Consider the following 15183-nt stretch of genomic DNA (forward strand, 5'->3'; position numbering starts at 1 on the left):
CATCATTACTTATTGTGAAGAAAAGACTAACACACAGGTCACATGGCAGAGATTCACACATCACAGTCACAGTACAGCTCTTACACCGTCCAGCGTGCGTTCAGGTGCCGTCGGAATAATCAGGATAATCCGCTTTCCACTGGGAAAATACATGTTAACGCCACCTGAAGTTAGAACAACAACTCGCTAAGTTATAAATTTAAGAATATAAAGAACAATAAATAATGACACTGAGTCATTTAAACAAGCGACATTGTAAAACACTAATATATAAAAAAAGGGATTTAGTAAAACAGTCATATGGCCAACATCTGTGGACTGAATGACACTTTGTGGAGTTCAAAGTACTTGGAATGAAGCATTTTTGAAAAACATGTTTAGTTGCCAGAGGAACTCTACAGCGCCTCCCAGAGCTCAAAGGCTCCAACTGGTTGAAGAGAGGATGGGAGCCATATGCCTGGATGCTTCCTCCCTCGTCCTTTCCATAAAAAGTTGGTTCAAGGTTGGAACGACGATATCACAATTTGGGAAATGGGAACTTCCCGAGGAGAATGTGGATGCACAGGACCGCCACAAACTCACATGTCAGGCCTGTAGACAGTACAGCTCCACGGTAAATCCAGAGTCACTTATCTAATCTATAATACAGTGCATTGTCAGACAAAGTGGGCGGCAGAGATATCACATGAAAGTTAGACCCACACCAACAGTGTTCATCATATAGCTGCCGCACACTCATAATCCACCTGCCTTACACGTACACACACACACACACACACACACTGCGACAATACCAAGTTGATCAGGATCACGGAGGCAGCATTATATGAATCAAACACACAGACAGACGCGAACAAAGCAGGCAAAGCAGGCAAGACAAACGCACACACACACACACACACACACACACACACACACACACACACACACACACACACAAACGGACCCCACAACATGAACCACCTGCAAACAATATGCTCATTAGACTGTGATTGGACGCAGGCTGAAATAAATGCTGCCTCTCTGCTGCACACACATGTGCACAGCAAGTAACTCCAGGGCTGGTGGACTACTGCGGCATTGACTAGGCTGTATGCAGAAATGACTTGTGCAAATTGTTTGAAGTAAGTAATCACTCTGTGTGACTGTGCAGTGTTGCTGGTGTCCAATGGCTTCTGATTTTCATGTGTTTTGTTTCCTGAGCAGGACCTTCTTGCTGATTTGTTTGTTTCAAGCAGAGCATGTTCGCTGTTTATGGGCCACACAAGGTGCGCAGAACCCCACCATTTCATAACAAACCAACTCCTAATTTACAAGTTGTAGATCTTTAACACTTATCTCTCTTGCAGCTCAGGGCTCCCAGAGACAAGGCGGCAGCGCATACGACGGGTTCTCGCGACAGGACGGTGCTCGAAGAAGAGATGGTGGCAGCAGTCCCCAGAATAAATTCAGACAGGCTTCCGTTTCTCCACGCTCGGCCCAGAGCAGTGCCTTCAATCCAGAGCCTGCTGTTCACAGTGGTTATGATCAGGGGTTTTCCAGCAGTGGCCACACACAAACCGTTTCACAGCCAGTTTACAGTGGCTACGCTTCAGTCAGGTTAGTGGGGAGCAGCTCTGTGTCAAATCCCAATTGGAAAATGATAGAACCCAAGCAGGTAAAGGCTCAAAGTGTCCCAAAAACGCAGTTCTTGGGCCGTTCTGCTTCTATCGCTAGTGGAAGTGCTTTGAGTAAGCACAGTAAAAACCAGTATCCCCTCAGTGATAGAGTTCAGCAGGGTACACAACCTAACAAACATCTTTCCAGAAATTCTGCATCTGCTCAGAGTCCAACCTTCTCTGCACAAGCGGGCTACCCTCCATCTTCACAGTCTTCGAGACTGTTTAGTGCAGGAGCTCCTGTGCCAGATCACGGCCCTGTACGGACGCACACCTCAGCCACCGTCCGTGGTCGACGAGTGTCTTCAAAGTCTAAAGCTGCAGCTTCTCAACCCTCTAGTTTTTCAGTCTCTCAAAATGAGAGAATCGGAGATGACTCCAGCCAGCCCGTTCGGTTCAAGAGCAAGCTGTTTACTGTGACCGGAGGATCTGGCAAAGGAGAGAATCCCCAGTCTGCGCCACGCAGTCTAGGAGGGAGCCAGGACTTGAACTATGACCCCAGCCACACCTGGCCTAAGTCTTCGCTGTGGAACAGAAACCAGGGAAAAGGAGGCCTTCGTGCCACGGGGCGCTCATCTCAGCTCTTCGCCCCGACCATAATTCACAGCATCCCTACTCTCTTCGGCGGCTCGCCCATCAGGAGGCTGATGGGGCCATCTGACCAGAAGCAAGATGTCCAGACACCACAGCTGAAATACACGGCTCCCTCACAGCAGACTGCGGCCTACAATCCACAGGGTCAGAGTGTTCACCCAGAGAGAAAATGGGAGAGGGTCAGCAGGCTGCATCAGTGACATGAACAGGTTAGTCTACAACATTTCTGTCATACATGCTTAACATTGTATTCTAATATTCTCCTCTTTCTCTATCTGCAGCAGGATGCCAAGTCCCTGGTCTAGTGTTTTTTGAATAAATTCTAAATTTAGATCTTGTCTCGTCTTTACTGTTGATACTGATGTGGTTCTGCTGTTAAAGCTATGAATGTAGAATTGGTGAATGTAGGCAGCACCAATGTATTGGTGCCACCTAGTGTTATAAAATGTTTTATCTGAGCCAGAGTCTTCTGTTCTGTGAAGAACCTTCGCTTGAAATATAAAAACAACTTGCAGCAAATAAGGTTCAGATCCATTAAACTACGGAGCTGAGTCAGTGATATCTTCCAACACACAGCATCAAGGACCAGTGTGTAAAATCCCTGCCGTGACTGAGATCAGCCGGAGATCACTCAAAACTTTACTTCCAAATATCCCAGAGTGGAGGTTAGGATCCAGTGATGTGTAAAGTAATCGGTCCTATTGCTCAAAATGTACAAATACTGCGGTGACACTCGTGATGGATGCACGCTAATTTATATTTTTCTTCACATTTTGCAATATACTTCAGATTTGACACACAAATTAATTTAAAATGGTATCTACATGCCTTGCCGATTTTTAAAGGTGTATTAAGGAAAATTGCAAATATCCCACGCCCCTTGAACTGGCCTCATTGCACACTACAGGTGTTGGGGCGGGGTGCTTTACCTGAATGAAGCGTGTAACAAAAAAAATCAAGCTCAACCGGCCGGTTTACTTTAGTAAATGGACAAGGTGTGAAAACCTGGAGATTTGGGCTTGGTCGTCCTCTGAATAGTGTTTTGGGTATTCGACAGCTCCTGAAGACAACGAAACTCATTTCCCCCTGTGTTTGTGAGAGCACTCCGCCTCGCTTCAGGAGGGAAGGGGAGAATAGATGTAAAGCGACCAGGACATGCAACCCTGATATGCATATTCCTAAATAAGATTTCCATCAAGTGTTCACAAACTTTATATGTATCATTCACACAATCCTGCAGTGCATTTATTTGCAGCACTTTATCACATCTTGCACACACTGCAGGCACAGGGGTCAGGACTCTAGAGCACTCGGGGGTCAATATTCAGCAGGCGAAATAAGGTAAACTGAGATCAAACCTGGTAAGTGGACAACCCGCTCTACCCCCTGTGCCACAGCTGCCCCAAACTGCTTCCCCTTCTCACAAAGCTCTTTTCTGAGTGAATGTTGATCTCTTATGACAAGTGAGGTTAAAAAAGTAGGAAACACTGCCCCTGTGTGGACATAGAGGGTTACTTTCTATGGTAATGGTATGTGGATCTCCTGCTAATGACCAGTCTTGATGTGGAGGTAGACACCTTACACTTTACAGGTTGAGCAGGTTACACACAGGAGACCTGTCAGGTCTCCTGTGTGGGGAAAACAAAAGCCCCTGCACCGTCTGGCTCCACATGTGACTGGGTCACTGAACTCCACACCCTTATCCCCCTTTGTGTTTTGTCCCAGTTCCCATATACACTGCACTTTTATCACACACCCACAGACAGACCTACTACTCTTACACTACTACTTGTATAATTGACCAAAAAACCAAATCTCAACTGTCAAGCATCCTTTTTAAAAGTTGAGGACTCACTGAAAAATGTCAACTTTACTTTCCATAAATCTCTTATTTTTTGTCTCAGCACATTTCCACTTACTTCTTATGTTATACAATGCTCCTAAAAAATGAAGGAAACACTAAAATCACACATCAGATCTTGATGAACAAATGATTCATGTTGAAAGTCTGGTGCACATTGTATAATGTGTTGAGAACAAAATGGCGTATGAACTTGGGGGGTCTCCTCCCAGACCTGGATCAGGGCATCAATGAGCTCAAGCCCAGTCTGTGGTCTATGACCCATAGGTGCTCAATTGGATATACATCAGGGGAATTTGAGGGCCAGTCAATCGTCATCCAGGACCTGGCTACACATTCTAGCCACATGAGGCCGGGCATTGTCCTGCACCAGGAGTAACCCGGGGCCCACTGCACCAGGTCTGACACTCGCTCTGTTGGCCACTAACAGCAGTCCTGGAACCGTACAGCTATGACGTGGAAGTCTGTGCGAACCTCCGAGGATTTGCCTCCCCTGACCATCACTGACCCACCACCAAAACCGGTCATGCTGGATGGTGTCACAGGCAGCATAACATTCAACACAGTTCTCAGGACTCTTTCCAGCCTATCACATGTGCTCAGTGTGAACAGGCTCTGTGAACAGAACAGGGCGCCAGTGGCGGACCTGCCAGTGGCGCCCTGTTCTCCGGCGAAAGCCAATCGAGCTGCAGGGGGCTGGGCTGTGAGCACAGGTCCCACTGGAGGTCGTCAGGCCCTCATGCCACCCTCATGTAGTCGGTTTCTGACAGTTTGGTCAGAAACATGCACACCAGTGGCCAGCTGGAGGTCATTTTGAAGGGCTCTGGCGGTGCTGCTCCTGTTCCTCCTTGCACAGAGGAGCAGTTCCCGGTCCTGCTGCTGGGTCGATGCCCTTCTACGGCCCTGTCCTGCTCTCCTCGTGTAACGGCTCCTGGTATCTCCGCCATGCTCCAGAGACTGTGCTGGAAGACACAGCAAACCTTCTTGCGACTGCTTCAAATTCTGCGAGCGACAGATAGTATGAACATGGTTTTGGTAACAATAGAAAAGTTGAAAAGGATTGCACAATAGGAAATGAAATTATTGAGCAGAGCGAGGGTGGTTAGCAACAGGAAGTGTGTGTTTGTAAAGAGAGATAAACTGACAGAGGGAGGGGAGTGAGCTCATTGAAGTGTGTGTGTGGGGGGGCGCTTGTGTGTATATTGAAAAGTGTGAAGAGAAACAGAGTTACTGCATGAGACTCAGAGATCCTCCCAGCAGTTGAGTGCTGACGGTACAAAAGAATTTCACCAATCCAAATGACCCCTGAGGCTTTTCAAAATATTGTAACCACACGACCACAGTTTCTTCTTTCCACTACACTGTGAACTAGTTCCTTCCATGTCAGATTATTAAAAACCCTTTATGAGCCGATGAAAACAGCTTGAGCTGCTCAAAATGTCTGTTTCTTGAGATATTTCAGTGAAACATGCAGCTGGAGGGGGAGGGTCCTTTGTATCCACAGTGCGTCATCCGACATACACACAATCACATCACAAATATGCAAACAACTAAGGTCATTCTCTTTTACCCTGACTACCTGTTTACATTATATTCATCCTGTTTACATTATAAATATATACATTGTTCCTATTTCCTATTTCCGCTTGTTTATGTATTTATTTATTCATCCAATAATGCTTCTTATTTCACGTCATTTTATGCCGTTGTAACATGTTATCTAATTTGATCATATCTAATCTAATCTTAGCAAATTCTTAAGCATAAATCACCCTCTAGCTAAACTTAAGTCTAATGTTAAATGATGGAATTTAGCCCATGATCCAGAACCAAAGGTCATTATTGCAATATTTAACAAAAAGGCTGCATTTATACTGTCCCTCCTGTTTTCAAGACTACAGGATTCCATGGCAAGTGTTTTTCTCAACAGCAATCACAGACACGTTATCTTACAAACATGTTTGAAACATGTCACGAGTTAACATTGCCCAAAACTGAGCCTTAGGTCAAATATGTAGTTGGAAGCATTCAGCAGAGCTCAAACCACAGTTCTGCTTCAGGCGAAATTATGTCAGGGCTTGGATCCAGACAGTGTTGTGAGAACGTTGGTTGAAACTGGATTTTATGACATATCAGGACACAGGAAACCTGAACAATGTGTCGGAGCCATTTCTTGTTGTTTTATTATCCACTGTGCAGGCTGAATGGCATGTGCCAGTCTGTTTCTTGGTATCTTCGGAAAGAGGAAAGCCAGCTGTTTCATCAGGTTACGTTATGCTAAGCTTAGTAGCTGTTGTGGCCTCATATTTACTGGAAAGATATAAGAGTAGAATGACAACTTGGTATCGCAACTTGCCTGTTATCTATGTTTAAGGTGAGAGTTTCTCCCTTGAGAGATTAATATGGTGTTTTGTATCTAATAATAGCGTAGTGTGGGGTACTGTAGCGCAGGGGTTCTCAAACTTTTGCAAGCTGGGCCCCCCCAAAGGTGGTTAGGTGCAGTTGGGCCCCCCCCGCGCCGCCTGCCCGCCCGCCACCACCGCCCTCAACTACACCACAATATATAGATAGATAGAGAGCTTGGAGACAGTGCTATGCTTGGAGATGGTGGATTGTTGTTGCTGGAGGCCATCACGTTTACCTTTTAAAGAAGTCCACAGGCTTCTCTTTCAAGTCGGGGTGTTTGGTGTCGAGGTGCCTTTTTAACTTGCATGGCTTCATGCTGTTATTCGCCAGCACCTCGGCACACAAAACACACTGAGGACGTTTCTCAGTCGTGCCAGTGACGGTGAAACCAAACTGCAAATAGCTCTCCTCATATTTGCGAAGCTTTGGCTTCTTCGCAACTGGCGCATCGGTTGCCTGACTATTACGAATCAGAAACTTGTCCATAGTTGTGTTTGTTTGCTGATACAGTGTGTGTGATGTTAATAAAGTTCTAATTGAAACGTTGTGGTCTAGTGAGTGTGTTTGTATGTGTGGCTCTGAGCGACTTGCACACGAATAATGCAGAGCTGCCAACTTTTCAAAAAACCTTGGAGTGAGATTTTGTCGGGGGTGACCAACATTTTGCCGCGCACACAGCCACACACGTTGGTGGCTCAAATATCAGGGAATTGTTGGAATTTGGCGTTGTATCCATGTTGTTCGCTGCATTCTGGTGGCCTTTGGGGCCCGAAGTCGTTGATAGGAGCAGCCGACTGGAGATGGACAACATTGGTTACATTCTGTGACGCAAAGACATAGCTGAAGGTCCACCCCCAGGAAATGTTGGTTTAAGTAGATGTTGTTTCCTGCATTCTAGTGGATTTTTGGGTGGTATGCTAAAGATGTGCAATACCTGAACTTCTTCTGATTCATGTTCCTCTGATCATGACTTGTAGGGCCTTCTAGCCTTGAGCTGAACATTCAACCAGAAAACTATTGTTGTGCCTCAATGACCACAATATAGCCTAATTAATAGACCTTTGTTTAAGATTTGACCAAGGTAGGTTGATTGACATTTTGATTACAATGGTTTTCAACTAATTCTGAACTGAAACCTAACCTATATTTTAAATAATTGTATTCTTCAGAGCAGTTAATGATTTATGTTCGCCTCCCACCACACTTTCCATCAGACAAAAAAGTGCAACAAATAAAGTGCTTAAACAGTAGCCTTTTTAAGCAACACAATGGACCCTCTTCCCCAAAATAAAATTTGTCTGGAGCTGCAAAACATATTTGATAACAAAGCTAATAAAGTTTTATATAAAGTTATACTATACTAAACTATGGTTTGTTGCATTTATGAAATTATCGAACAACAGTAAAGAAAACTGTTGACATTTGATTGATATTTTTACCTGTTACAACAAAGGAAAAACCAAACGCTTATGAAGAGAAGAAAATACACAGGCAAGTGTCAGCCTACTTTGAAATAAATTAAACACAGACCTTTGTAGGGTTATTTGAGTCCTCCCCGTATTTGTGGAAAATGTATGAAAAAAACATGCAAAAGCGTGTGTCACACGGCGGAAGCGTGAGAGTTGGCAGCTCTGTAATGAATTAGGCTGTGCTAGGCATTGGTTCCTAACAAAACAAACAGTACACAATGTAGACAGGGACAGCACAGAAAAGTATTCATGTGCTGGTGATTTATTTGTTGCAACACGGTGGATGATTGAAGATGTAAAGGTAGGTGTTAAGGAGAAAAGGGCTAGCTGCAGTTGGAAGAAGTTAGCTAGCTAGAAGGCTAGCTCTTGGGGCTATAAGCTTTCTAAAAAAGACTCTGGAGCTAATTACTCCTTAGATTAGGCTACGAATAGGCCTGCTGCAAGTGCAGGTAGGTATTACTAAGGAAGGAGTGAGTCTTTAAAAAGACTGTTTATAAGCAATGAATATCTGAATAATAGAGGAAACAAGAGCAATCGCACAAACTCGGCAGGGTGTCGTCTCAGTGAGGGTGAGCGCTGACCTTGCCTGCAGTTACTTTTATACTCGGAAGCGTACGTGACCTCGCGTTATTGTTATAACACTTTGATTGGTGGATCAGGAACTAAACTGTATTTGATTTGTTTGTGTCAGTTCAACCCCTAGCATTTTGCCACTGAGGGAGCTTTCACTAACCAGTGACAGGTTGGCGCCCCAAATTTTGAGAACCACTGCTAGCGTATCGTATTGTATCGAATCAATGAGAAACTGAAAAGCCGTGACTTCAAACTGAACAGTATCAACTAACAACCCCATAGCCTGTTTCCACTTCAACTGGAAACACACGGACTTTCTGTCCAGTCAAGGGAGAATAAGCTACATGTCTGATTAACACCATCTGTTGACTCAGCTATTCTATTCACATTCAATGGGTTTTAACATGAAGACATAAATAATCATAAATCATGATATATTTATCTTTTCTCTTTCACTAATCCAAGCATGCTCCCTGGTTTTTATCGTCTCACACTTGACCTGAATAAATGTGTAACATCTGATAAGCAGCCTGTCTCAACACTTGTAGTAATGTGATCCCAGTGTGCTGCTGCTGCCCGTATGATAGGTAATATCTGTGCTATGTTAAAGAAGAGGGAAAAAAGAAGAAGAACTACAGTCACTGGCAAAGAATGTTCCAGGAGTCCACACCCACGCTGTGTGAATACCTTTTCCCTCTCTCCGAACAGTCCTGTGCTCATGTGAGATGTTTAAAGAGCGGCTGACTATCTGTCCTCAAAGTCATTCCACTGAAATGAAACAACTTGTGATTGGAGGAGGCTTTTCAAGTAGAAATATAAATGTTCATTTACCCACGAACACACCAGAAAACAACTGTCTTCACAACTTAACCCTGAACCCCCTTATTATCCATACAAATCTCACTCCTTTAAAGCATTTCTAGTGTTTTCTAGGTTCTACAATCAAGTCACACATTAGGGTTTTTTCGTTTTTTATTCACTCTTTGACAGAAAAAAAAAACTTCTTCCTGCTGATCCACCCAGGTACGTCAAGCTGCAAACACAACAGGCTTTTTGGTATCGCTTTTCAAAATAAAAACCCAGCGCTGACAGAAAAATGGAGGGCACAAAGTAAGGACTCATTATGCAGGGTGACCTGTTTCAGAGTTGATCAATAAAATTGGATAATGGGCCTGATTTAATCATTTTTGATGCCTCAATGTGTAAACATAACTTTAATGTTGCCACTGTGAATGCGTAGCGGCTCTAACTAATATAGCAAAGTGCTGAGTTGATCAATCTTATTGTTAGAATCTTTATAGCAAATCTACAAAGTAGCTACTAACCCAAGCTGCCCGTGGGTTAAAAGTAGCCTATTCTTTTTCACGGTGCATAAGTAGGTAGTACAAGTAGCATAAATAAGTTATTCAGAAGAATTAAGTGTCTGCAGTAGATATTGGGTTGTGGAGGTATCTGATAATAGATTATTATTACTACAACTAGATATACAATATGCCTACTCAGATACACCACTATTATTGGCACTATAGCTCTATCTTTACAATTGTTAATTTCAACGTCAATGCTGCTCTGTTCATCTGTCAGATATTTTCTTATGTACAAATACTTTTCCAATCATGCTAGATACTGTATTTTCTCATGAATGTTGTAAATATTGTTTTGTTGCCGTGCTCGGCTACACTCACGCAACATCTATTGTCCTTCTGTCGGTGCTGGGAGAGAGATCCCTCACATGTGGCTCTCTCTGAGTATTCTTAATTTTTTTCCAGATTTAAGGTTTTTTGTTTTGGAAGTTTTGCCTCACTCTTGCTGAGGATTGATGTCAAGGGATATCAAACTTTGTAAGGCAAACTGCGATCTGTGAATATGGGCTATACAAATTTAGTACATCAAAATCTGAACTTGAGTACGGTATTTGAGTCATGCTCCTAATGTTACTTCCGACCACTGTGCACATGTTTGCAAATTGTATATGTAGATTTGAGATGAAAGCTTTTTCATAACTTTACATTTGCGAGACCGAATTGTGTTTCGTAATTTTTCTGTAATTTCCGGCAGCCAGTTGTAGAAAGTATCCGTTTGATTGCAGTTGGATGTCAGATTATAGTAGAGTCTAAAATTTCACGAAGTGGTAGGTAAAGAATGAGACTTTTATTTTTTGCGCCACAGTAACAAAGCTTCCGGTTTGTCTGCTGTCCTCACTAACTTGCTTGTTGCTCTGTCAGCGGAGAGATCGAACGTGCGGTGAGCATTTTATTGAGCGGGTGTCGGATTGAGGTCAGAACTGACCGTCTCAGCCGCGGACTCTGGAGACCAGGAGCTTCGAGGTGAGATCTTCTCCACACACAGACCCAGTGAAGACAGGGAGGAAAGGGATGGACAGTGATGGACACTGGGCAGAAGAAGTTACGTCTTTCTTTTCTCCACTGGGCCAAAACTTGTCTGAACTCACAGACCTCTGACAGCAGCGCGACGTTACTCGTTACACCCGGCGTTACATTACTTCACAGAATCTGAGTATTAGATTCAGGGAAGTTCAGCACAGCAGCCACTTCTCACCAGGGGCGGACACAGAAAAGAAAGTACTGCAGGCTGGGTGGTGCCAAGTTATGGAGGGGGTGGTCCTTCAAAAAAAAAAAAAAGTCTTTTTAGTCAAGATCAACTCAGAACCCATCACCAGGGACATTGTAATTGTAATTGGTGGTGCTAAAATAAAGTTCATACAATGGAATAAGCTGCTCTCAGACATGCACTTGACTCCACAGCTCCTCCATATTTTCTCCGGAGGATGGGCATGTGTGAACGCAAACGTCAGAGTAAGATGCTCTTAAGTTTCTGTGGACTTTATCGACCAGGCCTCCGAGTACAAAGTCCGTAGAAAGGAGAGGGTGTGACAACACAGCATGGGATCCCCAGCTGGATTCACTGCGAGCGAGTGTGTGTGTGTGCTCTAGATACAAAAATTACAAAAAACAAATAAAATACGTTGACACTCACATAGAGGACACAGTGGAAGATGTTAAAACAGTTTGTCGTGGAGTTTATACATCACTTCCTGCCTCTGTCTGCTGCTCCACCTCTCGCCTGAATAATGCGGAGGATTTGATGCTGTTGTGAACGTGTCCGTGCAGAAAACCTACTGCTGTATTGTGCTTGTGTGAAAGGCAAACTCTGGGTAAACTCCATAGCCAATTCTCAGGATTTTATCTGGAGTTCATGTCTGAAAACGTTTTTTGTGGACCAGGAGTCTAAGTCAATTTTTCTCTATCTCAACTCTTTCAACTATCTTTTTCCGCAGGAACCATCCAGTTCCATACAGTAATGGCGACCATTGTGATGGATAGAATTGGGCGTGTGTTCATCAGCCTGCAGCAGATCAGGCAGGTCCCCCGGATGCTGACTGAGGCTGCGCCCTCCATGCCTGGCACCATGAGAGACAACGAGGTTCCCGCCTACTTTCGGGATCACAATATTTGCACAGGCTACCGGCCGCTCAACCAGAACTGGCGCTACTACTTCCTGTCCTTGTTCCAGCGCCACAATGAGACAATCAACATCTGGACTCACCTGCTGGCGTTTTTAGTTTTACTGGTCAAGTTGCAGCAGCTGGTAGAGACGGTGGACTTTGTTGGCGATCCTCAATCCTGGCCTCTATTGATTCTCATCCTGTCGTCTTTGAGCTACACTGGCTTCAGCGTACTAGCTCACATGCTGGGTGGGAAGTCTGAGCTGTGCCACTACGTTTTCTTCTACCTGGACTATGTCGGGGTAGCACAGTACCAGTATGGCAGTGCTGTAGTTCACTTTTATTACGCTGTGGATGAGAGCTTTCACAAATACGTGCGTGGGATCTTCATGCCTGTCGCCAGCGTCTTAAGCTGTTTGTCATGCCTGGGGTGCTGTTCTGGCAAATACTTCAACCACACCCGACCAACCTGGGTGCGTAAGGTGTGCCAGGTGCTGCCCTCGACTATTGCCTACATGTGGGACAACAGTCCAGTGGCTATGAGACTCTTTTACTGGTCCTCAGCCAGCGGTGACTCAGCCGTTCTCTACCACTTTGGCCAGGTTGTGTTCTTCCTCAGCTGTTCCTTCTTTTTTACCGTCCCCCTGTTCGAGCGTTGCTTCCCTGGACGCTGTGATTTTGTGGGACAGAGTCACCAGATTTTCCACGTTTTTCTCTCCTGCTGCACCCTGTGTCAGATTCATGCCTCGCAGCTCGACTACGTGGGCCGCAGGGAGCTGTACTCACGTTTGCATGGCAGTGGGGAGGTGTCTCTCTTTGCGGTCCTCTACGGGGTCACTTTTGTTGTGTGCGCACTGATTGGTGCCTTCATGATGAGGAAAGTTAAACGAGTGCTTGACTTGAAGAACAAGTCCAAATAATGGATTGAATGTTTTAGGCACTATGTGCGAAGGCATTTATGTGCCTTCTCCTTCCAGACAATCTGCCTTGATAGAAAGGGACCTTAATATTTTTCATGCAGTCGCAGATAACCACAGAAAGACGTAATGTTATGGGGTGTAAAGTTTTGATACTAATCCTTGTGGAGCAAATTTACCATATCAGCATTTCTTTTTAGTAAAGGCTGCTGCTTTGATCAAGATCAGCTTCTCACAATGCACAGACTAACTAAATGTAGATATGATGAATAGATGAAAAATAGTATAACATTATATTTTTTGATACTACAACACGCAAATATTGTTAATATTAGTTTTTTATGCAAACAGTGGGCATATTTAACCAAGGCCAATTAAAGGATTAAAAAAAATCGACAATTATTGAAATCGAAGTGGCTAATCCATGATGTACCGGGCAACTTGGACTGAAGCCGAGGAATGATCCCCCTGGCTGGGTCGCCCAAATGAGGGTCAAATACCCGATGACCCTGGGTTCATCACCGAGGATGTGTCCAAGTTGCACTGACTGGTGTTTCTATATTTAGAAATCATTTGAAGGTGCTTTGCAACATTTCCCCAATGCAAAAGAAATACTTCACAATTGAAGTACAGACACTCTCATGTGATAAATTGAAATAAAATCATCTTAACTACATTTTACAGTGTAGGGACAATGTTACAACGTGCGGTGCCTTTGTCATTGTGCCTTGAGAGCCCAGTGTTTGCACTTTTAATGTTAGATTTAACATAAAGTCGGTGCTGATTTATTATAGCATCAAGAACGTACTGTTCGCTACATGACACTGTAGATTCTTCAGAAATTTAAGGTTTAGGTTTTAAGTTGCCATGATGAGATGTGTGTCTATGCTACTCTGAGACTTTTTATGTTGTTCAAGCACAAGTTTGATAAAATAGCTATTTAATTTTGATAGAACTCAATGCACTATCCGTATTTAAGAAAACTGGATATTTTATGATCAATTTAATATATGAGGAAAGTCTTAGCTTTTAAAATATATTTCTCACTTTATTCTTGCAGTATAGACTGTTTTGTATTATATACTGTATATTAGGATGGCGGCCATCACTGTATTATTTCCATCAGGCCTTTGTCACTGCAGACGTTGGGATATGTCATAGTAGGTAAAGCACACGTGTGTTGCTGATAGTATAAATAATGGCTCTGATTGTGTGACAATGAGCCAGTATGCATGACACCAGGACCCTGATACTGAAACAGCTACATGGAACTTAGCCATGATGGATTTTAGTATTTACACCCAGGCATCGACTTCTGTGTCATGAGCTGAATTTGGACACACTGACACAGTTGTCATGCCCTTTGGTCTTGCTTTTCATGTCCGGCATTAGCTGTTTGGTTGAGTTGCAGAGTGATACTCAACCATCCGCTGTCCCTTGCCAACACTGTAACGTTTTGTCACTGAAGCGCAATGATTCCTGGGATAGGTTGGGCCGGGAAGGATCCACCCATTCCATCCCCTTTTGGTTTTAGGGAGATGGGAAGATGTATTTGTTGGCCACATTTGTGGAAGCCTTGAAAATGGGACAGACGAACCGCGCCGCTGTGATCCAATCATTAAAATGCAGCCTCCGATGGATGCAGCCTCTGAAATGAGACAAAGCTAACATGTCCGCTGTGACAAAGGTCTGTTGGAAACCTTTTTGTGGCCTCAGCTAAGAGTTGAGTGTGTGTGTTACATGAATGTAGATAAAGATACCATAATAATGTATGTCTGCTACTACTGACCAACATGTGAAAATGGATTTGGATTGAGTTAAATAAACATTTTTCTCTGACAAATCTTGACGTTGTGTTAAATGAAAGTGTATCTTGGAACTCACTGTGTTAAATCCCCTGGTCACTGGAGCACGTTGGCCTTTACAGGGAACACCACGCTTGTTAGCTTCATTGTCTTTAATTATAACACACTTGATGCTGGCCTCTAGGCCAATAGAATATGGTGTAGTTTTCCAAACTCTTTTTTCATCCACTATAACTTATGATCTTATGCTCTGCAACTGAATAAGGGCTGAAGAACTCAAACTCAAAATGGAAATTAAGTTCTAACATATTGTGCTTGTTTTATGTGATATTAAGTTGCTTCTGCATAATTTTGATTTTATGTTAAATCTGAAGAACTTTGTCAATTTATTCCTCCTGATCCTGATCTATAAACTTTAAATTTGACCAAAACAA

The 15183-nt window shown here is 43.6% G+C and overlaps 1 protein-coding gene across 1 annotated transcript; it reads left to right on the forward strand.

The window, feature by feature from the left end:
• Window positions 1–10750: 10750 nt before the first annotated feature.
• paqr7a (progestin and adipoQ receptor family member VII, a) lies at window positions 10751–14787 on the forward strand. The gene is made up of 2 exons (XM_053447083.1): window positions 10751–10888; window positions 11860–14787. The coding sequence occupies exon 2, from the start codon at window positions 11883–11885 to the stop codon at window positions 12945–12947; it is 1065 nt and encodes a 354-aa protein (XP_053303058.1). The 5' UTR covers window positions 10751–10888; window positions 11860–11882; the 3' UTR covers window positions 12948–14787.
• Window positions 14788–15183: the final 396 nt, after the last annotated feature.

The sequence above is a fragment of the Pleuronectes platessa genome, chromosome 18 (genome assembly GCF_947347685.1).
Source record: "Pleuronectes platessa chromosome 18, fPlePla1.1, whole genome shotgun sequence".
Taxonomy (NCBI): Eukaryota; Metazoa; Chordata; class Actinopteri; order Pleuronectiformes; family Pleuronectidae; genus Pleuronectes; species Pleuronectes platessa.

What these genes read in the sequence shown, in the direction of transcription:
- paqr7a (XM_053447083.1), top strand. Translation starts at nt 11,883, where the DNA reads ATGGCGACCATTGTGATGGATAGAATTGGGCGTGTGTTCATCAGCCTG.